At 29.9% G+C, this 27,636-nt stretch overlaps 1 protein-coding gene across 3 annotated transcripts; it reads left to right on the forward strand.

Annotated features, from left to right (window-relative positions):
- On the forward strand, positions 1–27,067 carry LOC132719682 (sodium- and chloride-dependent transporter XTRP3-like). Of its 3 annotated transcripts, none has more exons than XR_009624257.1 (10): positions 1–436; positions 5,494–5,966; positions 10,342–10,452; positions 12,421–12,662; positions 13,971–14,160; positions 15,675–15,885; positions 17,752–17,911; positions 19,928–20,090; positions 20,868–23,926; positions 24,045–27,067. XR_009624257.1 is itself a non-coding variant. In XM_060703496.1 (9 exons), the coding sequence occupies exons 1-9, from the start codon at positions 238–240 to the stop codon at positions 21,189–21,191; spliced, it is 2,073 nt and encodes a 690-aa protein (XP_060559479.1). In that variant the 5' UTR covers positions 1–237; the 3' UTR covers positions 21,192–27,067. The 3 variants fall into 3 exon arrangements, 1 of the variants encoding a protein (XP_060559479.1); XR_009624258.1 differs by having other exon boundaries at positions 20,868–23,895; XM_060703496.1 differs by having other exon boundaries at positions 20,868–27,067.
- Positions 27,068–27,636: the final 569 nt, after the last annotated feature.

Genomic DNA, 27,636 nt, shown 5'->3' on the forward strand with positions numbered 1-27,636 from the left:
AACTATTCTCTACAGCGAATATGTTTTATTTGCTAATACAACCGGCCACGTGGAGTATACCTCTATATTCTGTGAGAGTTTAAACACATGAAATAAACCAGTACAGTGCTTTAATCGGATAAAAAATATTTGTAGAACTTATTTAAAAAAGGTCTGTTTTACGTTTTATAAGTGAAAAGTCAAGACAGAGTAAATTAACAACATTAGCTGTTAAATATCGATTATAAAGAAAACATTATGACGAAGGAAAAGTTACACAATGTCGATACTGAGGAACAATTAGAGCCTTTAAACACAGAAACTGGATCTAAAAAACCCTTAAAGAAGCGACAAGCATGGGATTCTAAATGGCAGTATATATTTATGGTGATCAGTTATGCTGTGGGATTAGGAAATGTTTGGAGATTTCCGTATTTAGTCCAGCAACACGGCGGCGGTATGTCTATTTTAATCTACGCTGCTAATTGCAATATGCATGCGTTTCCTTGGAAACGCTTCTAAATAATTATTCACTAGAAATGCTATTGCAAATGGACTGATTTCGTTCTACAGCAACATCAATTTATATTATATTTGTAGTTTGCGCCATCTTTACAAACCTCGCCGTAATACTCTGTTAAAATCGATGGATACTTGTGTGTATGGTGACCGATTTTATAAAATATGCAGAGCTTTTGTGTTTATAAACACGTGTTAAATTACACGTTTTCTCCTTCAAGATTTATAAAATGTTGATTATATCTGTAAAAATGGCGCGTAAATATTGTGTGTTTTTATACATATACGTTAATAAGTCATTGAAGACAAGATAGTGAAATCTAAACATTCTAATAATAATAATAATCAAGTTTAAACGTACGAAGTATAATATTACATTAATTGACACTTAATATTACAACGAGAAATAAGTGCATTTCGTCATATATTTGGCTTCATTTCAAGTTTAATTAAAACCAGATATGCAAAATGTTAACATTTTACGGATTTTGTGTTACTTTAATGTACCGTTTAATGAATGATGTTAATAACATACCTATAACAATAACCATATATCATTAAACATTCTTGGGTGACACTAATTGTGCCTGTTTGTTTTTTTACATTAGGTTAACAAACTTAAAATCAACAACAACAACAAAACACCCACAAAAGTCAAATCAACTATATTTATTAAACATGTACACATGTAAGTAAGCTAATGACTCCAGTTCATGAAAGCAACGTGCATACAATGATACCATTGAATTATTAAACCAATAAAAACTCGTGCAGAACATCACCTTTCTGTAAATAAAACGAGCAATTTATATCTGTACTTAAACGTGATCTTCGCCAATGTCATAGTTGTTATTATTTCCATGCGCATGTATAAATGATCTTTATATTTAGATTGTGTATCATTTTCTACACAGACAACAAAAAGCAGAATATATATTTCCTAGAACTGTGGTACAGCATAGATTGATAAGCCACCGAGATTTTACACCACACCAACACGTGGAATTATTTTCCTAGAGAAAAGTCACAATATATCACGGCTGAAGCATCAGTGTTCCTATCTAAACACGTGCACGCATGTTTGACCTTGATACTGAAATATTGAACATTGGTACAATAAACAACAACTATTAATAAAACTTTGTAATTAATGTTCATACTTTAAAATAAGATTGATTAAAAAAAAGAACAGCATTTTTCACATTTTTCTCTAAATCGGTTTTTTATGTATATAGGTTTGTGTTTATTAGTAAACATTTACAAAATTAAATTCAATTTTATAAACACTAAACAATTTAGTGTTTGAAATTACTTTTATAAAAGACTGATTGAATTTAGCTGATTTACCAAAGTAAATGTGTTATAAGTCATTTGATATACTGCCATTATTTTGGACAAAAATGATTTCAAACACTATAATTATATCAAAAGTGTTAGTGAGCATTTACAAAAAATATTGTTCTGGAATTATTTTGTTCTCTAGAATTTAGCGTATTTTAAATGAATCGTACACATTACTGTTGAGCTAAAAATCAGCTAAATAAGTCTAGTCAATCGAACATTGAGAAAAAATAATTTCAAACACTACATCGGTTAGTGTTTAAAGTAACATTAACCGAATGGCTGTGCTTATAAACAATAATCTCTACAATTATATCAAGAATGGCACAGCCTTTGATTCTATTTTATTTAGTGTTTGAAATTTCTTCTTCTTCTAAATTGTCGATTTATTAAACAGACTAATAGGTAGCTGATTTACTAAACTAAACGTGTTACCATTCCTTTAAAATACTGCAATTCTATTGGACAAAAATGATTTCAAACATAGATTACCGACAAAGGTTAGTTCAAATTGTCACCCAATACCGTTTTTTTTTTGTTCATTTTATTCAATGTGTAAGGTTTAGCATTAAAATAATTATGATACGGTACACGGGGTAGTTAGAGATAATGTCGTTAAAATAGTACATTCATTTGTATGTCTTATATATGGCGGGTATCCCGAGTGAGAAGGGGGAAGGGGGTCATGACCCCTCCTCGGATTTGGCTATTATATTGAAATCTTAGAAAATATGAAATCGAACTTACATTTTTTTTAATAACTTACTCATAACCCCTCTGAAAAACAACAACAACATTAAAATTCATAACGCCCTCTGAAATATGGAATGCCTCTTGTCCCGGATCCGCACATGCTAATATGATTTTAAATCATTGTCCAAAACCTTGTTAAACCCAGACCTATGGTTTCTTCAATCAAAAGAATCCCTGTTATTTTAATAGAAAATAAAAACCGCTCGTAAATTGACACTTGTAAAGGGCAATTATACTTCAGATGAACTACACACGAGTTCTGCTTCCTTTCTTCACGAGGACAATGTCCGCTGATGACAATAAACCAAGCCATGATCAAGTTGATAAAATCTAAACAACCCAGTATCTTCAGTGAATGATGAATGAATGATAAAATAATGTAATTTTCATTATATGTTTTTTGCGCAAATAAAATATTTAAAGAAAGAAATTGAATTATGTTTCTTATACAATGCTAAAGTTTAACCTCATGGCTTTCAGTTCGAACAGCAATGTTGTGTAGTCTTTTTCATAGTACAGTAATGTCGTGCAATTCAGTTAATGTTGTGCAACCTTTTGGCATTGAAGCGGTGTTGTTTAGCCTTTGGACATTTAAGTAATGTTGTGAAGCCCTATTGGTATTAAGTAGTGTTGTGTAGCCTTTTGACATAAACGTGGTGTTGTGTAGCATTTCTTTCAGCGAACACGTGTATTAAACATTTGCATGAACTATGTCAGTTTATAATTTAATGTTAACTTCTTTAAAGTAGTAAACATGTGTTATACTAATATATACTCAAAAAAGTTGTATGTTTGCGGAAATCATCTGAAGTAAATTACCGGTCTAATTGACAAATCGTTTACAATGTTGAACCTTTACTGTAATAAAATTGACATTGTATATGTATGCCAGTGGAACGTTTCTATATGAACGTTATCTCCTACAGGAAATATGTCAGTGCCGAAATGACATGCAAATACGAAATAAAATTATTGTTCTTCTGCACGTGCACAATACATGCACGAATATCGAGAATGGTGGTATTTTAAGGAGTCAAGGATATTCTGAGAACTTACAGTTATTTATGTTTATATTTGTTCACCAGTCAATACAGGCGTTGCATTACTTATTACTGTCATTCAACCGATAAATGAAATAACTTTACTGCATCTGACATCTGCATATATCATCTTTATTACATATAACATTATATCAGCTAGTCTACATATTACATTTACTTATTTTCCAGATATTCCCCCATGTTGATAAATGACACAGCACAAAATTTCATTATATGTCCAGTAAATTATACAAATATTTAAGTCTTAATGGGTTTTTTAAATATCATTATACACCATTTTTATAGAGTAATAAATTCTTAGTATCAACCGTAGTAATTGTCTGTACAAAAAACTTTAAACTGTTATCGAAATCGTTGATTTTTTGTTAATGCTGATTTTAAGTTAAATTATGTCTGAATCTTCACACTGTGCGAATGTGATAAACTGATTAAACGAGATAGCATTTAATGAACAATTTAGTGTCAGTTAAATGAATTAAATATACGGAAGAATTTGAAAATGACACGATCTCATTCAAACACTAAATTTTGTTGTGATACATCAAAAGATATATTCGCATAATTATGCCGCATTGTAAACAAAAATGTAGTCCGGCTTTTATTCGCTCTGTAAACGAAAATGTAGTCCGGCTTTTTATTTGCATTGTAAACAAAATGTAGTCCGGATTTTTATTCGCATGGTAAACGAAAATGTAGTCCGGCTTTTTGTTCGCATTGTTAACGAAAATATAGTCCGTCTTTTTATTTGCATTGTAAACGATATGTAGTCCGGCTTTCACTCGCATTTTAAACGAAAATGTAGTCCGGCTTTTATTCGCTCTGTAATCGAAAATGTTGCCCGGCTTTTTATTTGCATTGTAAACGAAAATGCAGTCCGGGGTTTTTATTCGCATTGTAAACGAAAATATAGTCCGGCTTTTTATTCGCATTGTATTCGGCAATTATAAGCAATATGTCATCATATTACAAAAACTTATCATTTATTGACGTTATTTAGATGTTATCTGATGACTGGGCGAGAAACATGTAATATAGGCCTTATAGGAACAATAGATTTGATGCAATATGTAGGAGTTTAATGCTGTATTTGCATGTAAAAAAAAGAAAAAGATAATAATAAAGTTGGACTGTGCCCAAAAGTTTGTTTTAATGTCAGATCTTTTGTTTTTATTTAATCTGATTGAGTTTGTGAATTGTAACGTAAAATATAGAACACTATTATAGTTATATTGCACGTACAAAGTTGGCAGAAACTGACTATATCTGTCAATATTTACAATAAATAAAAGCGCCTTTATACATTGTATAATGTTTGATACGAACGCATTAATTAATTACACATAATCAGCAAAAATTTTCAAATATGGAAAAGTTAAAACTTTAAAAGCGGAAAAATACAAATAATTTTAGACACTGTTTAAACAACAATGTTTGCATTGTCTTCAATATAAATGGTTTATACGCGACGATAGTTAAAATCCCACCAATTAAATCTCCGCTGAATTTAGTTTCATCATATGTCAATATATATGCCGTCGTTCTGTAAGAACTTTGCATATTTTAATGTTCAGATGTCATTTAACGCTAGCGCCTTATTGCCGTAAAAGATGCTACCAATATTTATACAATGAAGGTACATATACATTGACAACTCCCCCTCCCCAAAAAAGTATTTACTTCTCTCACTCTATATACAATTTGATCATGGTCAGATCTTATATTAATACTAAATCAGCGCAATCAGAGTTTCTTTGTATTCTATAATTATTTATATCGAGATGAACGTTAGAGTTTTTAAAAAAAAAAAAGCAATTTAAAATTATTTTTTTTCTCGTTTCAGGAGCGTTTTTAATACCATACCTGATCATGTTGTTCGCAGAAGGAATGCCTATACTGTATTTAGAGTTTGCTATTGGACAAAAAATGCAGAAAGGGACTGTTATAGTATGGAACGAGATAAACCCGCTGTTAGGCGGAATCGGACTAGCAAGCGCCGTGACGTCATTTAACGTTGCTATATATTATAACGCCATTATCATGTGGTGTTTCTTTTATCTTTTCCACTCATTCCAAAGTCCACTTCCATGGGCTTCCTGTCCAACAGAATTTAACGAGGCTGAAAATAAAACCATTGAGGTGGAAGAATGCGTTAAAGGAGGATCTACGTCATATTTCTGGTACAGGAACGCGCTTGACGTCTCGCCGAGCTTGTCGTCACCTGACGGTATTAAATGGAAGATGTTGCTCTGTCTCATATTTGCCTGGTGTATTGTCTATGCTTGCATATGGAAGGGAATTAAGTCCTCTGGGAAGGTAATTTATGTATTCCTCTAACAGTAACTAAATACATAATACCTTATTTAATGAATTCTAATTAGTATTTGATCTTATAAAGAGGTCAGTTGTTTAGACAAAACGACAGTCTATACTAGAGTTCGTTACTCCGTGTTTTATAAATGTTTGAACATACACAAATGTATTACGTTTCTGTGACTGTTGATACTATAGCTTGCCAGTCCCGCATTGTGCACGTACTTTTCATGTATATATTTGCATAAAGAAATTTATGAAGGTCATCAGTGACGCGCAACTCTTGCATCATTTACCTATGAATGTTTATTTATTCAACAAACACATAAATGCGACAAAACATTTTATCAAGGGCATTCATGAATAGAAGTATAGGATATGACTTGATGTATTATGTTTTTTTTTGTTAAATTACCCGTGTTGAAATCGGATATTTTATAAACCAGTACAACGATCTTAAACATAAAATCAAGTAAAGATTTAAATATTTCATGTCCGTTTTGAAGCCAGGTATAGAATAATTAAAGAATAATGTATCGTATTATTTAGACAATATATCGAATGCCACAGAAAAGAACATTATAGGAGTGCTGTTTCTTAAATAACGATGGTGGTGTCTAATTTAGTATATATTAATCATATACTTATTGCAGAGAAATCTACGTATTAGAACATCTCTTTGATGCCCTACTCTTGAATGTTTACCATTGTACTACTCCTCATTTTATGGTTTCGAACTGCAATCATATTATATCATGATATCTTTATATAAAGGTGGGCTATATATATATTTTTATAAATTATAACAACTTGCGTGTTTGTTAATAAAATCCAGCAAAAACTATAAAAAAAACAAACAACATAATAATGTCTAGCGTTGTCAACTCGGAAGAATGCGGAAGGAAAACTTCTTAAAACTAGAGATTAGATCATTATTTATGGTGCAGAAATACAATTTCCTGCCTATACTCTTTCACCGACTTAACTTTTATGCAAATATAAAATAAAGACTTGTGTTCGTATTGCAAATACTAGAAAATTATCAGAAAATATTAGCAGACATTTCTTTTTGAAGGGTTAAAGACCCATTACGACTTAAACAATATGCTCTTATTTATTCTTCTCAAAACCTTCATTTTTGTGTCCTGTAACAGTTTTCACCAAAAGTTATTCATTGGACATCTTTTGCTTCTTTTGCGTTTTTGGCAAAAAGTACTGAATTTGGAAGTCAATGTGCAACTGTGTTTATAATTTGTTACCTTAATCAGAAAAATGTCTACTTTCTTCACGTTATAAGTCTCTCACAGCTCATCACATCTTTATACTTCGTAATTCTATTTAACCCAAATGTTAAAGTAATTTAATAACAATGTAGAACAATTTGTTCATGTCCAGCCAACATACATGTATCATATAAACATGTATATTAATACATGTATATTTCTTGTTTGTTACCCCTACCACCCCGTACTGAATAAACGGGTAAATAAACACAAGAACATTGTAGGTATGCGTACAGAATGCAATCAAGGTACATGAATAAAAATAAAAAATGTACTATATAAATAGTAAAAAATGTAGGTATATGAATGGAACTACAATGTAGGTATTGTTTAGGTACGTGCATATAAACAGAAAAACAATGTCAGATCATAAACAAAAATACATGTTGGAGACATAAACAGACAAACAGTGAAGGTACATGAAAAATAATATAATGTAGGAACATAAACAGACAAACAGTGAAGGTATATGAAAAATAATATAATGTAGGAACATAAACAGACAAACAGTGAAGGTACATGAAAAATAATATAATGTAGGAACATAAACAGACAAACAGTGAAGGTATATGAAAAATAATATAATGTAGGAACATAAACAGACAAACAGTGAAGGTATATGAAAAATAATATAATGTAGGAACATAAACAGACAAACAGTGAAGGTATATGAAAAATAATATAATGTAGGAACATAAACAGATATACAACGTTCCTGATTTAATGTTAGTTTAACGAGATGATTCAAAACAAATTCAATTGAAAACTATCCCGGATGTAATAATTCAAGTAGATAAATTACAGTTAATTAAACTTCCGTCTAGATTTTAAGATGACTTTCTAGTGCAATATGTAGATTATTAAGTAAAGAATTCCAAGAAAGATAATGTAATGTTAAGAATAAAGTCTTAATAGGATTATTTTAGCTCAACTTTGATTGTTAAGTCATGGCGGCGTTGCCATAGCCGTCCGCAAACTTTAAACTTGACCATAACTATTTAAGTTTTTGTTGTATTGTCTTCATACTTGGCCACAACAATCCTCCGCACAAGACCTTCAAGTAGACGAGACTAACCTTAATTGACATTGACTGTCAATGTCAAATTAATGAAATTCTTTTTTTTCTGTTAGTAGCTATAACTTTGTTGTTTATGAATGGATAAACTTCATATTCAGACACAACATCTTTTAGGTCAGACCCTTCATATATATCAAACTTAAGTAGTTGACTTTGACTACTGTATGACCTTGACTGGTGATCAAATGATTTCATTTTCACTGATTATTGCTATAACTGGCTGTAACTTGGTAATTAATCAATGGATTATTACTTGGACAAAACAACCTTTTGGAAAAGTTTAACTGACCTTACCCTTGAACTATAAATGACCTTGACCGACAAGACCAAAGTATTAAATTTCGGTTAAGTTGTCATAATTTTGTTAATTATGTAAAGATTTGATTCATACGTGGACAAAACAAGACTTGTGACAAAACAGTCATGTGAAATAATTTAGATGTGATCTTGATCTTTAAAAGACATTGACCGTCAAATGATTTAGATATGACCTTGACCTTTAAATGACATTGACCGTAAAATGATTCAAGTTTGGTTATTTTTTTTTTTAATTTGTCATTTATGTATGGAAAGGATTCATACTTGGACAAAACAAAAAAGTTCGACTAGAAAGACCTATTAAAATTAAAAAAGGAAAAGCTTATCTTTTTTTCTTTAATTTTCTTTTTAAGTATTTCTTTAAACCGTTTATTTGTTTGCTTTTGTTTTTTGCTTTTTTGTTTTTGTTTTTTGTTGTTTTTTTTTATGTCACACCGTAGCATAAAAACATCAAATTATTTGCGTATAAGCAATTTTGATATTTTGATATATAAAGTAGGTTAGATCTAAAATCACTTAATATCTCGAGTTAATTTTTTTATTTTGAAATGGATTAAATATTTATACACACAAAAAAAAATGTTTCGTTATATCAAATCTTGGATCAGTGGTTCAGTTAAACAACGTAGCGTGACCTTCAATCAGCTTTGATCTGTAGTTTTAATCTCTGATCAACACGATTTTAACAATCTTATTACAATAGAAACTGTCAGGTCATATTATTATTTTGAAATTAAATCTATTTGTTAAGATACAGTCTCTAATTCTCTTCTTGGAAGGCTTAATTTAATTCCTCGAGACCTGGTTAGTAAATACGAGATTATGTCATGTAATAATTTTTAATCAAAATTCTTAAATGGTTGATTAAATCTAAGCTCTAGTTGAAAACATTTTGAACACAAAAACATTTTTTATCTGAAGACATTATATAATAACAATTATGTGATTAGTAAAATCAAAAACCTATATATACCGTCTTGATATATCTCATATACTTTATTATAAGTGTACAATCAATACAGAAATTATTAACTACGGCGGTATATTATACCATTTACGTAATAAAGTATAATAACATCAATAAACAAGACAACAAACATGAATTATTTTAACACACACACATACACACAAACATATACACATCTTGTCTTTTCATGAATATTGTGTGTAGTGATAGTACACGTCAGTCTTCGAGCATGTCTGCTCTCTGAACAATAATGTATGATTATATTGGGACAAGCTCTGTATGTCTCATTACATCGACGTGGACATTAACAGCAGAAATAGTTCCCATTATCTAGAATATCTCGTTTGTTTATAAATATATTTATGTTATTTATGTGCCTATTTTGTCCTGTAGGGTGGGTGGAAGAGGGCTAACACCGTCATTTTATTCGCAAAACCTGTAAACTTGAACGTTTTGCTATATGACGTTGACCTCTAAATAAAATATAAAGTAAGCATTTAAAGAAATGCATGTATATTTAATATTCAGTCAAGGAAGTTTCACAATAATTGTATTATTTACAACCAAAGAAGTTTAGGTCGTGCATATGTACAAACAAGTTCCTTTTCCCACGTGACCTTAATTGCTAAATAATCTCCAATTTCAAGGTCATATATTTAAACTGATTATCCAAATCGTAGTTTTTGAGAATATCGGTGTCATTATAATCACATTTTTTATATTTATTTGCAGGTTGTGTATTTTACAGCAACATTTCCATACATTGTGTTACTTATATTCTTTGTTCGAGGTATCACACTTCGGGGAGCAGTAGATGGTCTCCTGCACATGTATACACCAAAAGTGAGTGCATTAGTCTTGATTATTGATTCATATCAATATTATTATTATTACTTATTTTCTGGTCACACTATTTTTGTATAAAATTACTTTTACACTGCCATGTTGGCTATATAACACTCAAAGATGTTGATTCTTTGGGTTAGACTATGGTTACAGACTGCTACAGAACTTATAACCTGGTTGTAAGATCAATATTGATGTCATACGTGTCTTATTCACGGTTTTAGTATAAATATATCTACTTCGCAAATGTATTAGGTGAAAGAACGACTAATTGATTGTTTTCATATACTAATATTGTTATATATAATATACAATTATTTACAAACATATATTGAAATACAATATATATTGTGGTTCTTTACAATATCAAAATGTCATTGTAAAAATAATTTGTATTTAGTTACTACATACTTTTCTCATATACTACTAGTATTTGTAACCGTCATTCTGTTTGTGGCGACGGACATTGTAAAATGTTTATGCCTTTTGAAATAAAATCTTGAAATCTTTAGTTAAAGATGTCAGAGACTCTGAGTATTAGAACAACGTCTCATCAACATCGTCCACTCCAGTATCGTCCACTCTAACAATGTAGATCTATGTCCAGTTTTTATGGCCACCCACCTTAGATATGAGTCCGACACTCTTTTAGATACAGACAATATCGTGCTGTACGAGCAAATATTACATTTATATTATAATTGTTAACGATGTCTGAAAGTAGTTCATACAAGATTTATAATGCCTGAAAATAGAGGATTATAAATGTTTGGGTGTATGTTTATGTTATGTTATTTAACACAATGTCACCAAATATGACAGTTCACATAAATAAATGTTTTGTGATAAATTGCTTCACCCCGAGAGGTTTTCATGCAAAAAAACGAGGAAAATTAAGGAAGATGAAATGTATACTGCTTTAATAACTAACAAAGAAATAAGTCGTCACCATTCACTGTGATCTAGAAAAATATTCAAGTTTCGTGGTAAAAGACATTGATTCTGTCTTGTATACAACATACAACTTTTGTCCATGTTATAAGATAAACGATGAAGGATAAGTACATTAGCACGTTCATTTTGTCAAGACATCCGAACGCTTAATTTGAATAAGTATTTGTGACGTCATTCTCGTCTGCGTAAATTGATAGCGTGGCATTGTGTGTCATTAATAAATTACCTTAAAACTTAGTTTTCCTGCTTATATAGAATTTCCTTTATAGTTACTTGATAAGGCTGAAATAATAATAATGATAATAATTAAATAATAATGATAATAATAAAATGATAATAATAATAACAATTTGTGATATTTCACAACTTTTAACTTTCAACGTTTCATTGACTTCAGTTTCTATTATTTACTTATTTGCTCAGGGTTTGTTTGTTTCGCTTGTTTACTCAAGGTTATATCTAAAAGAATAATTTGTCAATGATGTCGACAGATTTTAGTTACTTTTTTATCAAGTATAAACATCAAAGCAAAGCAAATATTTACAATAAGTTGAAGACGTAGTTTTAGATCACAGAAAACCTAATTTAAATTGTCTTACCTAAAGGTATTTCTAAATAAAATATCTGCAACAGAACGAGGAACTATTTTTGTTCAGCTGCATATCTATACGCGTGCGTCATTATATAAGTTTGTGTTACATCAATGTTGTCAGGTGGAAGCATTCCTAGAGTTCCTAAGTTTTTTGTTTTGTTGTATGTATTGTAGATCAATCCGGCAGACGTTTCATATATATTGTTGACCGATATATTGTTATAAAAATTTACTTATACATGTATATATTTTATAAATTTTTCTAGCACAATTTCATACGATAAATTGTACCGGTAGTTAATGCGAATGTTCGGGGAAGTCTGGTACATGCTATGTTTGTGATTATATGCGCATATATTGATGAGCGGGTTTTGTATGTACCCGTTATGTATATCTATTTCCTTGTTTTCTTGTTCCAGCTTGACCGGCTTGGTGATCCGCAAGTATGGTTAGACGCGGCAACTCAAATATTCTATTCGTTTGGTTTAGGGTTCGGAGGTCTGATAGCGTTCTCTAGTTATAACAATGTACACAACAATGTACAAAGGGACGCTATTATGATATCAATGTGTAACTGGTTTACGGCACTCTTTGCTTCAACTGTCATCTTTGCCGTCCTTGGTTTCAAGGCCACACTCATGTATGAGAACTGTCTGAAACAGTAAGTAATCTATACTGTACTTTAACCATGAGTCCTCTGTCTGAAACATAGAGTACAGTAATAATGTAATTTAGTTTTTTTTCCATGAGACAGACATGCATGCAGACTGTAAATGCAAACTGACGAAGGTTGAAAGTATTATATATACATGTACCATATATCGTGTTTAAATGACGTAATAAATCAGCAGAATTACCTAATTTTAAACATTCGATCACTACTTTATTCAGCTACACAAATTGATATACTTTGCATTTATATTTTCAATTTACGCATGTATTAATGATTCTTCTTTACTAAATGATATACTGCCAAATAAAATGGCATTGAAATAACAAAAAATCACCTCTAACATATTAATATAATATACACAGTGCCAAAGAAATGACGCAATGTTATAAATGAACTTCAAGTACAACATTGGTTATGTTTGACATTCATCTGAATATTGCTGGCGATATATCAGAATATTTTAGTTATTACAATGTGGGCTGGATGTGACATGCAGATTATATTTACAATCTCTTTAACTTTTAATCTTTATACATAGATGTTCTAATCTTTATACATCCATGTTTTAATCTTTTGTTCATATAAATCGTAGATTATTTTTTATTCTTAGTTATATTCGACTTTATATTTCCATAGTTTACAATTACATATCCCATTACATGTAAAAACAGTCATAAAGACCACCTCCGAAAAATAAAGGTCACCCCAGACATTCCTTTATTGATTAAAAACAATCTCAGTAATGCCGTAAATAAAGTCCATTTGTATATAAAGACCATGTTTGGTCTCTCGCTTGTATGACCGTTTTCTCAGGTACGCGTTATTAATCTTTGAAAATAAGGACTTCTTCACCGTTATGATGCTTAAATGTTTGAAGATGCCATTCTATACGGTGATTCTTGGCACTGTAAAATTTTAGTAATGCATTTAACACAATATCGCTGAAATTTCCAATTTCATGGGTATGGGTCATATTCCCAAAATCCTGGAACAAAATACCCTGAAATTAGTATTTAATCTTATGTTGTTATATATAATCAATTAAAGTCATGTATAAAATATTAGTAAAAAACGGTAAACAGCAATAGAAATGTTGTTGTAACACTGGAAGCAACTGTAAAATATAGCCCTCAGTTTATACTCTGTCCAACCGTAAAATTCTGTAATAGTAATGATGAGAAATTAAAAATGAAATTGTTCAGTTTTATGAAAATGTTGTATCACATTAAAGAAATCTGCTAACATTAAGATGTTTAACTCATTGCACTTGGCGAACTAAAGTTGAATTATTTACAGTAATTTTGAGATGTTTGGACTTGCGAACCCAGAACTTGCTATCAATCTTACCGAGGAGGCATGGCAGACAACCTATATGATAACCGGAAACGAAACTGTTGTTTCTGTAGCTAACGCCACGTCATATGCCACGTCATACGTGATACCAAATAATACATGGACATGCAGTTTAGAAGATGATCTTAACAATGTAAGCTTTTGTCGTTTATGTTTAACGACTACCTTATTTCCCTACCCCGTTGTTAATGTACACAGTTCTCGAATTATGTTAGTCATGTAATAGAATTATGTTAAAGACATATGCAGTCTAATCTGTTGTCATACAAATTCACACAGGGGCGTCTGTGGTCGAGTGGTTAAGGTTGTTGACTTCAAACCACGTGCCCCTCATCGCTGTGGGTTCGAATCCCGACAGGGACTTTGGATTCTTTCATGTTAGGAAGCTATCCAGCTAGCTTACGGAACGTCGGTCGTTCTACTCAGTTGCCCGTTCGTGTCTGAAATAATGCAGAGGTCTTCCTCCGCCAGTTAAACAGGAACGTCGCCGTATGACATATAATGTGTCGGTGTGACCTGAAACCCAAATAAATAAACAAACAAACAAACAAATTCACACTGGCTTAGTACAGTGAATATTTTTAATGTTTAAATAAACTAATTTTTTTTATGTAAATACATTTGTACATAAGCTCGTAGTTTATTTGTATCTGGATAAGCTTTCTGCATCAAGATTCATGAAAAATTAAAATTTGTTCTAGTTTATAACGATTCTATATGTTTTACAAATATACACTTTTCTTAACTAATTTTATTTATTTATTTATTTACAACAAAATGTATTTATTTATTTATTTATTTATTTTCGTATGTTTATTTTTTTTAAAAGTTGCTTTTTTGTTGACGTGTCGCTTTAAGTAGGTCATTTACTTGTATATGTCAGTTTAAATGTAGTACAAAAAAGTGCAGATCGTAAATCTGGGGGTGGGGATATCTACATTCCAAACTAGTTCTTTAATGTCATGTAACAACGTCGCAAAAAGCAATTTTCAAAAAAATACAAACTAGTAGATACTAGTATCGTATTATGGTTGTGTGGTCAACCGTCACAATAACAACTAGGTTAAGGTCGTTATTTACAACAACAAGTTATACATTGTATTGATATAGAGTAGTTAATATTTGCTAGGAGGATCTTTCATCTTTTCTTAATTATTATTATTTTTGTTCGTTATCTTTTAAAAGCTATAATAAAACGTCTGACATATGTTAGCTGTCAGACGTGTTTCATTGTCTCGTGTCCACTATAACATGAATGAACTGCCTTCCCAGGGATGATAAAATATAAATTGTACAAATGGTGATGAATATTTAACTGTTAAACGGCAGCAGCCAATGTCTCAAACTTTAGCTTACGTAATAAGATCTCTAGCGTACTAATGTAAATGTGAACTCGAGGGAGATGTGCTCTACTTATGTCGTAATGATAGAATAGCCGATCTCCTGCTGACAATGATAGAATAGCCGATCTCCTGCTGACAATGATAGAATAGCCATCTCCTGCTGACAAAAAAACATAAATCATTATGTTACTGTTTCATTTATTTTATACATGTTATTAATATCATGTTCCTAAAATTAAATCTTATTTATACATGTATAACATATGTTTAAACTGGTTTATTCATGTTATTATGTGTCTTACAGGCAGCCTCCGGTACTGGCCTCGCTTTCATAATCTTCACTCAGGCTATTGTTGAGTTTGGACCCTCAGCTCCGTTCTGGTCAATTATTTTCTTTATGATGTTGTTATCCCTTGGCATGGGTAGTGAGTTCGGGACTATCGAGGGATTCACAGCGTCCATTTACGATCTGGAACCATTTCCGGCGATTACACGGAAAAAATGGCTAGTCTCAGGTAAAGTTTCTGATGTGAAATAATTTAGGTAAAAGAAAATAAATTCTTGCAGTTAAATGTAAATCAGTAAAAATAATTCATGTACAATCTTTATGGCTGACGTTAATTTTTATAAGAATCTAAGAAAAAAGTCTTCTTACATAAAAATGATTGTTACGAATAACATATTTTAGTGTTGAGTTTACCATATTATACAGTTTTTTTTTAAATTTGTGAATAACTTACCGCTCAGTGCAAGCTCTTGGTAACAGGAAACCTACTTAATGTCGTGTCATGATCTGTATAAAAAACTAAAAAAGTAATTGCTGTAATCCATGTGGAATAGTCATCATTTAGAAATGTAAGCGGCAGTGACAATCTATTCTTATTAAAGTAGAATATGATATGTGAATGACGTCATTAATGTAAGACGAATCAACCTTGTTACAGAACAAAACTGACGCTTCAATATTTGTTTAAACCAACAGCTGTTACACACATTGTCAATATCTAGCTATACTACAGGTGATTACTGCATGACATTTAATATACATATAATATACACATAAAGTACACATAATATACACATAATATACACATATAGTACACATAATATACACATATAGTACACATAATACATGTATAATACACACATATTATACACATAAAATATATACATAATATACACATAATACACACATAATGTACACATATAGTACACATAATACATGTATAATACACACATATTATACACATAAAATATATACATAATATACACATAATATACACATAATGTACACATACTATATACATAATATACAAATAATGTACACATGATATATACATAATGAACTATGTACATAATACATGTTTAATACACACATAATATATATACATAATATACACATACTACATACATAATATACACATAATACACACATAATACACACATAATATATAATGTACACATAATATATACATAATGTACACATAATATATACATAATGTAAACATAATATACACATAATACACACATAATATACACATAATAAACACATAATATACATACATGTATAATATACACATATTATATGTATAATACACACATAATATACACATAATATTCAAATAATGTACACAAAACATACACATAATATATACATAATATAAACACATGACCATCACATACATGTACTTCCTTCTGGCAAAATATCTTATGTATTTCACTATTTAACATTGATATCAACGGACACAGAGGTACAGACGGTGACATTTTAAATATGATAACAAAAATTCAAGTAATACTATATTAACTGAAGGCCACTCACTCCTTGCATTAGTAAGTAAAGTTAAAATTTGCAATGTTTTTAGCACCAGGTTATTACTTGACTACAACATTTCCCTATTCTTCAACAAAGTTACCTTTCTAGAATGAACAAATTACAAAAAATTTTATTGTAAGTTTTTTTCTGTATTGAATAACATTATAATAGATTCTTTCTTGTAATTTTAGGACTTATCACATAAACTGCGGCGCAGGAGTGTAATAAAGCCATGTAATAAAAACGATATTACACTAGTGTAATAAAACTTTGATGTGACGTCATTTGCGCTATATAGAAACATAGCGTTAAAGCGCGCTAATGTTAGCGTTACACTATAGACGCGTCATTGAAAAAATACTCATTTTAACAGTTTACTGTTCTTATTTTATATATGTGATAAATAGAATATTATATTCGTGTAGATTCAATACTAAATTTATTGAACTCGAGGCTCGCATAATATGTTTTAATTCAACTCGTTCAATAAATTTAGTATTAAACTACACTCATTCAATATCCTCTATTTATTAATAACATTATAAAATCTTTCTTGTAATTTTAGGACTTATTTGTGGCTTCAGCTGTCTTGTTGGTATGTTATTTGTACTGGGAAGTGGATCATACTGGGTCGCCTTATTTGACAGTTTTGCTGGCTCTTTCCCTCTTATCACCGTAGCAATGTCCGAATGTTTCACAATAGGATATGTGTATGGTGTTAACAAGTAAGTAGTGTCCCAAAGTTTCACAATAGGATATGTGTATGGTGTTAACAAGTAAGTAATGTCTGAATGTTTCACAACAGGATATGCGTATGGTGTAAACAAGTAAGTAATGTCCGCATGTTTCACAATAGGATTAGTGTATGGGGTTAACAATTAAGTAATGTCTGAATGTTTCACAACAGGATATGTGTATGGTGTTAACAATTAAGTAATGTCCGAATGTTTCACAATAGGATATGTGTATGGGGTTAACAATTAAGTAATGTCTGAATGTTTCACAATAGGATATGTGTATGGTGTAAACAAGTAAGTAATGTCTGAATGTTTCACAATAGGATATGTGTATGGTGTTAACAAGTAAGTAATGTCCCAATGTTTCACAATAGGATATGTGTATGGTGTTAAAAAGTAAGTAATGTCTGAATGTTTCACAATAGGATATGTGTATGGGGTTAACAAGAAAGTAATGTCTGAATGTTTCACAATAGGATATGTGTATGGGGTTAACAAGTAAGTAATGTCTGAATGTTTCACAATAGGATATGTGTATGGTGATAAACAAGTAAGTAATGTCTGAATGTTTCACAATAGGATATGTGTATGGTGTTAACAAGTAAGTAATGTCTGAATGTTTCACAACAGGATATGTGTATGGTGTTAACAATTAAGTAATGTCTGAATGTTTCACAACAGGATATGTGTATGGTGTTAACAATTAAGTAATGTCTGAATGTTTCACAATAGGATATGTGTATGGTGTTAAAAAGTAAGTAATGTCTGAATGTTTCACAATAGGATATGTGTATGGTGTTAACAATTAAGTAATGTCTGATTGTTTCACAATAGGATATGTGTATGGTGTTAACAAGTAAGTAATGTCTGAATGTTTCACAAAAGGATATGTGTATGGTGTTAACAAGTAAGTAATGTCCGAATGTTTCACAATAGGATATGTGTATAGTGTTAACAAGTAAGTAATGTCCGCATGTTTCACAATAGGATTAGTGTATGGTGTAAACAAGTAAGTAATGTCTGAATGTTTCACAATAGGATATGTGTATTGTGTTAACAAGTAAGTAATGTCCGAATGTTTCACAACAGGATATGTGTATGGGGTTAACAAGTAAGTAATGTCTGAATGTTTCACAACAGGATATGTGTATGGTGTTAAAAAGTAAGTAATGTCCGAATGTTTCACAACAGGATATGTGTATGGTGTAAACAAGTAAGTAATGTCCGTGTTTCACAATAGGATATGTGTATGGGGTAAACAAGTAAGTAATGTCTGAATGTTTCACAATAGGATATGTGTATAGTGTTAACAAGTAAGTAATGTCTGAATGTTTCACAATAGGATATGTGTATGGGGTAAACAAGTAAGTAATGTCTGAATGTTTCACAATAGGATATGTGTATGGGGTAAACAAGTAAGTACATTTGTAATGTCTGAATGTTTCACAATACGATATGTGTATGGAGTTAACAAGTAAGTAATGTCTGAATGTTTCACAATAGAAAATGTATATGGGGTTAACAAGTAAGTGATGTCCGAATGTTTCTCAAAAGGATATGTGTATGGTGTAAACAAGTAAGTAATAAATGTCTGAATGTTTCACAATAGGATATGTGCATGAGGTAAACAAGTAAGTAATGTCTGAATGTTTCACAATAGGATATGTGAATGTGGTTAACAAATGTCTAAATGTATCACACTAGAAAATGTGTATGGGGTTAACAAGTAAGACATTGCTAAATGTTTCACAATAAGGTATGTGTTTGAGGTTTTTTTTATAACTAAAAAATAATGATTCCAGTCAATTTCTACCAACAAACATCTTGTTATTTATGTGTTTTAGTTAAAAATAAAGTAAATTTATAACTTAATCATCATTTACATGTATAAACATATCCTTTAACTCTTTTCTTTTATAAATAATGTTATATTACTTGTATGTTTGTCATATATTGATTTGAAATTACTAATTCAGGAGGTACACATATATTTCGGACTTTCAGGTTTGCAGATGACATTGAGTTTATGATTGGAAGTAGGCCTAATATTTACTGGAAGGTAGTGTGGAAATTTATTGCTCCATTCCTGGTTCTTGGACTTCTACTAGCTACAATTGTCAAATATTTCCTCAGCCCAATCACATACAAGGCCTATAATGCTGAAACTGTAAGTTTGTTAATGATTTTATACCATGATGTAAGTTATAGATAAAAGTTATTGTTATAAATATTAGTTAAAGTTTTAGATAATTGTTACAAATAATACATTGTGTATATATATATATTAGTTGTAGTTTTAGTTTGTAGATAATAGTTATAGTTTATACTAGGTATTAGTTTATAGTTATAGATAAAAGATATAGACAAAAGATATATAAAATAGTTCACATACATGTAATAGATAATAGTTAAAGATAATAGTTTTGATTTATAGATAATAGTTTTGATTTACATATAATAGTTCAGATTTGTGAATACTAGTTAAAGATAGAAGTTATAATTATATTTTTTAAAGTTATTATATGTATATAGACAATAAATGTATAATTTATATGTAAAATGATTCACTATTTTCGATATATGAATAACATGTTTAGTCATAATAAAATTCTGTATAGATGTTTTGAAAGTTTTCATTTTGAACAGAATTGTGTTTTTTAGATAAAAGGGTGTAGAACTATTTCAACATAAATATATTTATATAAAAACAAGTATTTGGTACAACAATTATGATCAAAAATTAAATTCTACAAGAACAAAATTTTAATTGAACATATAAAACAAGTTAAAATGATTATAATCTTACGCCACCATTGACATGTCATAAATGATTATAAATCAGGACTACCTTAAACATTTGGAGTGTTTACATGTCATATTTTGTCTGCTTTAGGTTATTATGATATTAAGATAATAATAGTAATGATATAATGTTATTTTTCAGGCATCAATGGTTGATATGGGATATCCCTGGTATGGTGCTCTCGTCGCTGCTATCTTAGTCTTCTCGGCTGTTGGTTGTATACCAGTCATAGCTTTACTTAGAAAATTTAGAATCCTCAACTGGAACTATTCTAAACAAATACAAGCAGAGATGCACGGTCACACCCAGAGTACAGCTAGATTTATACGTTCAGTGAGCAGTGTTGATGAAACGGACTCCGGACTTGAATTACCAAATGGAAATCCACCATACAGAGATAACGATGACATGCCAGTACAATCTTCTATAGATGACGGAGCTGTTAAATTTACAGTTTTAAGCTAGGCTATATTTCCCACAGCAGATCTGAGTACACAAAGAAGTCATGTTAAGTAAATGTGTGTATTAAAACAAAAGTGACCTGCTTCACAATCATATTACATAGTTACACACAGTATTACATGCAATTGTTAAAGATTAACATTGTAAAAACCTACAAGGAATTTTTGAAAAATGAAATTTTGAAAAATGAAATTCCTTATATGTGGAGTTTATTGATAAAAACTTAATGGTAATAATAACAATAAGTACAAAGACATACAGGTCTATTAAAATCAAATAGATTTTTCAAAATTTGTTCAACAACAAAATAAAAAGATTAAGACAATGGTTATTAAGAATGACCAAAGTTAAAGATTAACCTTACATTACACAGAGAGGACACATGTTGGGTATTTATATATACTGACAACATTGAGCAAGTCCTGAATGCTTGGTTATGCCAAGGTGTTTGATGTAACATTCCAGGTTAGAGAATTGATATGACGAGAAATAACCGGTTCTAGAAGTGTTTTGTATTTAATAAAGATTAAATTAATGTGCAAGTCAAGTAATCTTTGCAATAAATGTTGTTAGCATGGCAGCTACTTGATAACCATGACAGTAAATGAGTATATTAGTTTTAAAAAATATAGGAGTTTTTTAGACATGGTAAGCTCCAACTAAGAACATAAGTTAGCTCTAATTCCTGACCTCCTGTCACTGTCAAAATGATTTTCTTTTTGTGATGATATTGACTTATCCTACTTACTTCTTTCTCTTCTGGACAAAGCAAATGTCACTGTGTAATGACATTGACTTTCACAACTTACTTCCCCGCTGGACAAAGCAAATGTCACTGTGTAATGACATTGACTTTCACAACTTACTTCCCCACTGGACAAAGCAAATGTTTTTAGATATGATTTACATCATTTTTGCTCACCACTTGACAATGCTGTGTAATGACATTGACTCACACCACTTGTTCACAATTTGACGATTTAGTGTAATGACATTCACTTGTTCTCCACTGATAAAATATCTAATTGTGTGAAAGGCTTGTAGCTGCATTACATTTTAATTTCTATTGATAATTATCACATATTTCATTTTCTTGCATATCAGACAGGACTATCTTATCTTTTACCCGGTGCTAGAAAAATCTGTCTTACACCCCCTATGTAAGACATTAGTCTCGTGTTTTAAATGATGTCATTCCCACTCGCCTTTAATGAATGAATTGCCTTCTTAAGATGACATAATTTTGCAGTTATGAATGAATGAAGACAGAAATATGTAACTCCTTGGTAACTGTTTAGTAATATGAAAGTTAAAAAAACCAAGCTATTGTCAAAGATGGTATATGTAGCTCTTGGGTAACTGTTTAGTGGAAATTCCACAGAGCCTCATTACTGCATTAAACAATTATCCTCTAGCTAGATTTTCCGGTCTGAACCGGCTCCATGTAAGATTCTTATAATCTATAGTGCCCCCCCAACTGACAATAACAAATCTCTCATTCAAAATGGATTAAAAGTGTTTGATGTATTTTAGGAACAGTTTGTTAAATAGATTTTAAAGGAATTAAGCTACATAAAAAATGTGATCAAGTATTTCATTGGTCAATATTCATCTAAATCTTTAAGTTCACTTATGGAGATCTCCATTTGAAAGCACATTTTGTTTTGTTTAAAAGTTTGCAGATGTAGCAAGGGAGGCAACTGTATTATAATTATATACTGACAAATTTCTTTCAAAATATGTTTGTAAATACTTGAAGTAGCATGAATATTAAGGAAGAATAAAATGCTTGAGTGCTTTATTATTATCCTTGTTATGCCTTATGTGTAACGTTGTACATTTATAAAAATAGTAAAACATTTGTAAACTATGGTGGGAAATATGGGTCAGTGTATACATATCATTGACTAGCTTACACTGATATGTTACATGCTAGAACAACTGTGTTTGCTTCAAAGTGAATGTTAAAATAACAAAATCTAGGTTCTATGTTGTTCATACAAACAATAAATTCTGTGCTGTTCTTAGAATAAACTAACTATCTTTTTCCTTATTGCTTAGAATTCAAGTACATGAGAATATTATAATACAAGTTTTTGGGTACTCTTGAACTCTTGAGTGTTCTCCGTTGAATGTAAGCCACTTTTGTTGTTAAAATAATCATTTGTGTTTTTAGTGTTCAAACAGTTAATTGGTGTACAACATTATCAGTACATTCATATCTTATAAAGCAAAAATATTGTATATAATGATATTGTTTTTTATAACTTTGTTCAGCTTTTCAGCATTAAAATTGTCTGTGATGTAAAATAAAATAAGTATTTGCAGTAGACACCTTTCCTTAGCATTTTATCCCATTCATTAGTGGTTAGGGTTAGTTTAATCCCTTTGTTTTTTTTTTCTTATTTTGTAAATAAATCTTGAATGTGAAGTGTAAAATATTTACATTGCTGATGTTAAATCTGAGGTATTACATACTAATTGTTCTGTACATCTTATCATATTTTGATGTACATATATGCACATACATAATTATATACATGGTCTTCAAAACAACATTTATGTTATGTGATACTGCTTATAAAACTAATTTAGGGCAATTATCTTTACTTTCATTATTAGTTCATTTTGACATTATTTCATTAGACTTTGTGCATGAAAAAATGTCATATAAGGATCAAGGACATCTGAATAATAGTCCTGAAAGGTCAACAACATGTAAATATTAGTCATGTTAGGTCAAGAACGAGTAAGTATTGGTCATGTAAGGACATGTAAATATTGGTCATGTAAGGTCAAGGACATGTAAATATTAGTAATGAAAGGTCAATGTCATGTAAATATTAGTCATGTAAGGTCAAGAACATGTAAATATTAGTCATGAAAGGCCAATGCCATGTGAATATTAGCCATGTAAGGTCAAGAACAAGTAATTATTGGTCATGTAAGAACATGTAAATATTAGTCATGTGAGGTCAAGGACATGTAAATATTAGTCATGTAAGGTTAAGGACATGTAAATATTAGTAATGTAAGGTCAAGATCATGTAAAGGTCAAGTAAGTTTAAATACAAAAATAAGCTATGTAATATGCCAGCTACCTGTATATTATTAATGAATGGTAATTACCTATATGACCTTTATGACCTTTTAACACGTAACCTGCCAAATCTGTGAAATAGAAATTGCCAAGCTTTCAATTTGGAACAGTCCATTCTAATTTCAAAGTAATTGAATAAATAAATACAAAAAATGAGCTACCAGCAGTATAGAGCCAGGTCAGACTGCACAATTGTGAAGGCTGGCCTTGCGGTTGCATTACTAAGGTCAAGGGTAAACAACTATACCATTAGTTACAGTATGTTCTTCACATTCATGTTTTATAATTACTCATGTAATTGATTGTTAATATCATATATAAGATTATCATCAATATTTTGTTAAAACTTTTATTATAAATTTTTATGACATTATTATTCATGTTGAATCATGTTTTAATTTCTTTGATGCCTCACAGAAGAAAATTGTTATGCTCAATTTGACAGCATTTCAATATTAATATGCTGCAGAAAATAATAAAAAAAGTGCTCTTTTACTACTGGCATTACATTACACCTTTAAATGTTTTATGTGACTTATATAATGTTAACTTTCAAATTTTGATACAACATACATGCACAATTATATACCAGCATTTGAGAAAAATGGCTTCTAATGTTTGGAGGATAAAGGAAAAATCAACATTAAATTTTCTTGCACATTATGTGATACTTCATTCAGATTTGTTTACAATATTTCATCATTTAAATAATTATATACAAATTTGTGTAGACATTGTATTGTGTTAAATGAGAGGTTTCTATTATTTAGTCTTAATGTCTGACTTTTTCATCCAACGAGAAGGCCTAAATTTTTGACACAGTCTATTTTCAATAAACTGTCTCCAGCAGCATTGATTTAATCTATCATTTAAATGTTATGTCTAACTGGGTAAAGATCATGACAAAATGTAGGTCAGTTAGTTAGATGCTAATAAAAAAAATGAAACGATTTAAACAGCTACAGTTGATCCTACGTTCTTCCTGTTATTTTTTTTAAATCTGTTTTTTTATTATTAGCATCTAACTTATACATAGACCGCACACATTTATATAAAAATTAACATGCATGTAACTAAACATGGAGTACACTGACTGGATAATGTAATAAACTAATATAGAAAATATAATATGTTTATATAATATGTAGATAACAATTTAGGATTCTCTCAGGGATTGTAGATTTATTTGTTGCATTTATAAAAATAGAGATGTTGTTATAAACAATACTGAGAAAATATTTAAAGTTACGACAGTACATGTCTCTTAGCAAACAGACATTTTATTAATTAATTATTTAACTGTATTATACAAATCATAAAAAAAACATTCATTTATCATTAAATATATATAAGTTGAGATTTCACCAATTGTTAAAATGATTTTATGAATTTGTTATATGGTAAAGGTTTTCAGCTAACAGCTAAAGTGGTTATATAAATTTGTTGTTGTTATAATCAAACTATATGTTACATGTGAGATTTCAGAAATTTGTTTTTATGATTCTATGACTCTATGTTATATGGTTAAAATTGAAATTCATGGGCTAAAGTGGTTATATATAAATTGGATGTAATCATAGTAAATGATAAAAGTTGAGATTTCCACAACTGGCTAAAGTTGTTATATGAATTTGTTATTAATCATACTATATGGTAAGAATTGATATTTCAGCAATTAAATAATGGTAATATAAGCATGGTCATAATTTATGGTACAATCTGTGGATTTTTCTTTTTTTATTTGCCTATGTGTAATTAAGCATTCATAAGAAAACATGTAAATGTGCTATCATAATTATATTGTTGTGTAAATATAAACCATATAATCATCTTCAACAGAATAAAACATAGCATAACAGTTTTCATTTCGTGATGCAACACCATATATGTTTGGAAAAGGAAGTTTTGATCACCTCATGTTTTTTTTTATTATATCAGAATCTCAAGTTTTGTTGCCTTTAATTTTAGATTGAGATTGAGTTGAGTATAATGTAAATATTGTATATTGTATATACATGTGTGTATGTGTGTGTGTGAAATATTCTACTTCTTTGTTTTCAACAATTTTATTGACATTTATGATTTATTGACATAAATACTTTTCCAAGGGCATGTTATAAATATATAACTATATATATTGCACAGGGTTTATCAATATTAAATCTTAGATTAATAAACTTTGTGCAATAGATTGTTATTTATTTATTGTTTCTAAAGTTGTTTCTAATGTGAATATTTCTGCTTTATAAAGATTATTCTACAAAACATAGAATTAAAAAAAGAAACCATTTTAAATGTTTAAAAGAGCATTGCTAAATCTTATCAAAGCTCTACGCTTCGTAGTGAGATATACTTAATATTCTATTTGAGCACAAATTGTTTTATACACTGTTCTTATTTATTTGATATACATGTATATTATAATAGAATGATCTACAGTTACATTTGAATGGAACTCGTTTTTACTTATCAACATTTAGACATATGCCTCTATCACAATAAATATTAATAAAGAAATAATTGAACTGATGTTATGAAATCAGTTCATGAATAATATCATATATTAATAGTTTACTCCAAAATTGTTACAAGAAATTTAATCTGTAAACTCTTGACTTCTGTAGTTAGGGTTCAAACTATGTCAGCTGGTTTGTTAATTTGTTAGAATTACATGAATGTTATAAACAATGTACTATATAATAAATAGAGAACTTATAGAACAATTTTATACTGAACAAATGTATGCTAAATGGAAATTAAAAATGTCAATATAATGATTTATCTTTTCTTATCAAATTATTTTGTACACACACCAATAATGAAAATCTTTCTTCTTATCATATAACATACCTTTGTCCTTTGAAAAAAAACCAATGCCTTTCTACATAGAGCATTATACTTTGGCCTATGAAAACAACCAATACCTTTCAGGCTTTCTACTTGACATGAAGGGCAAAACACCTTGCCAATGAAATAACCAATACCTTTTTACTTGTCACATAAGGCAAAAGACTTTTGCCTGTGTATTTTTCCACTTTATTGCATGCTTTTTGATAGTTTATAAAAATATATAAGTGAAATATAAAACTGTTACTTCACTGTTTGAATCAGTAAAATTATCAATTTGATAATTTTCACTGTTTTGAATTTAAGCCCATTGTTTCAATTAAATACCAGAATGCACAGTACAGGAAACAAACTTACTGACGTGACGTCGTAAATGACAGCACGTTGTATCATTATTTGGCAAACTTTTCATTTAGTATTTGGTAAAAACGTCTTTTTAAACATTATTTTAAATATAATAAAAAGAAAACTTGTTTAGTGTAAGATCGATATATATTTTAC

Source organism: Ruditapes philippinarum, unplaced genomic scaffold (genome assembly GCF_026571515.1).
Source record: "Ruditapes philippinarum isolate M1 unplaced genomic scaffold, ASM2657151v2 ctg2668_1_1_1_1, whole genome shotgun sequence".
Taxonomy (NCBI): Eukaryota; Metazoa; Mollusca; class Bivalvia; order Venerida; family Veneridae; genus Ruditapes; species Ruditapes philippinarum.

Coding starts and splice junctions, on each gene's coding strand:
- LOC132719682 (XM_060703496.1), top strand. CDS start 238: ATGACGAAGGAAAAGTTACACAATGTCGATACTGAGGAACAATTAGAG. Junction 437..5,493: donor AGTCCAGCAACACGGCGGCG/GTATGTCTATTT, acceptor TTCTCGTTTCAG/GAGCGTTTTTAATACCATAC. Junction 17,912..19,927: donor TATGTGTATGGTGTTAACAA/GTAAGTAGTGTC, acceptor TCGGACTTTCAG/GTTTGCAGATGACATTGAGT.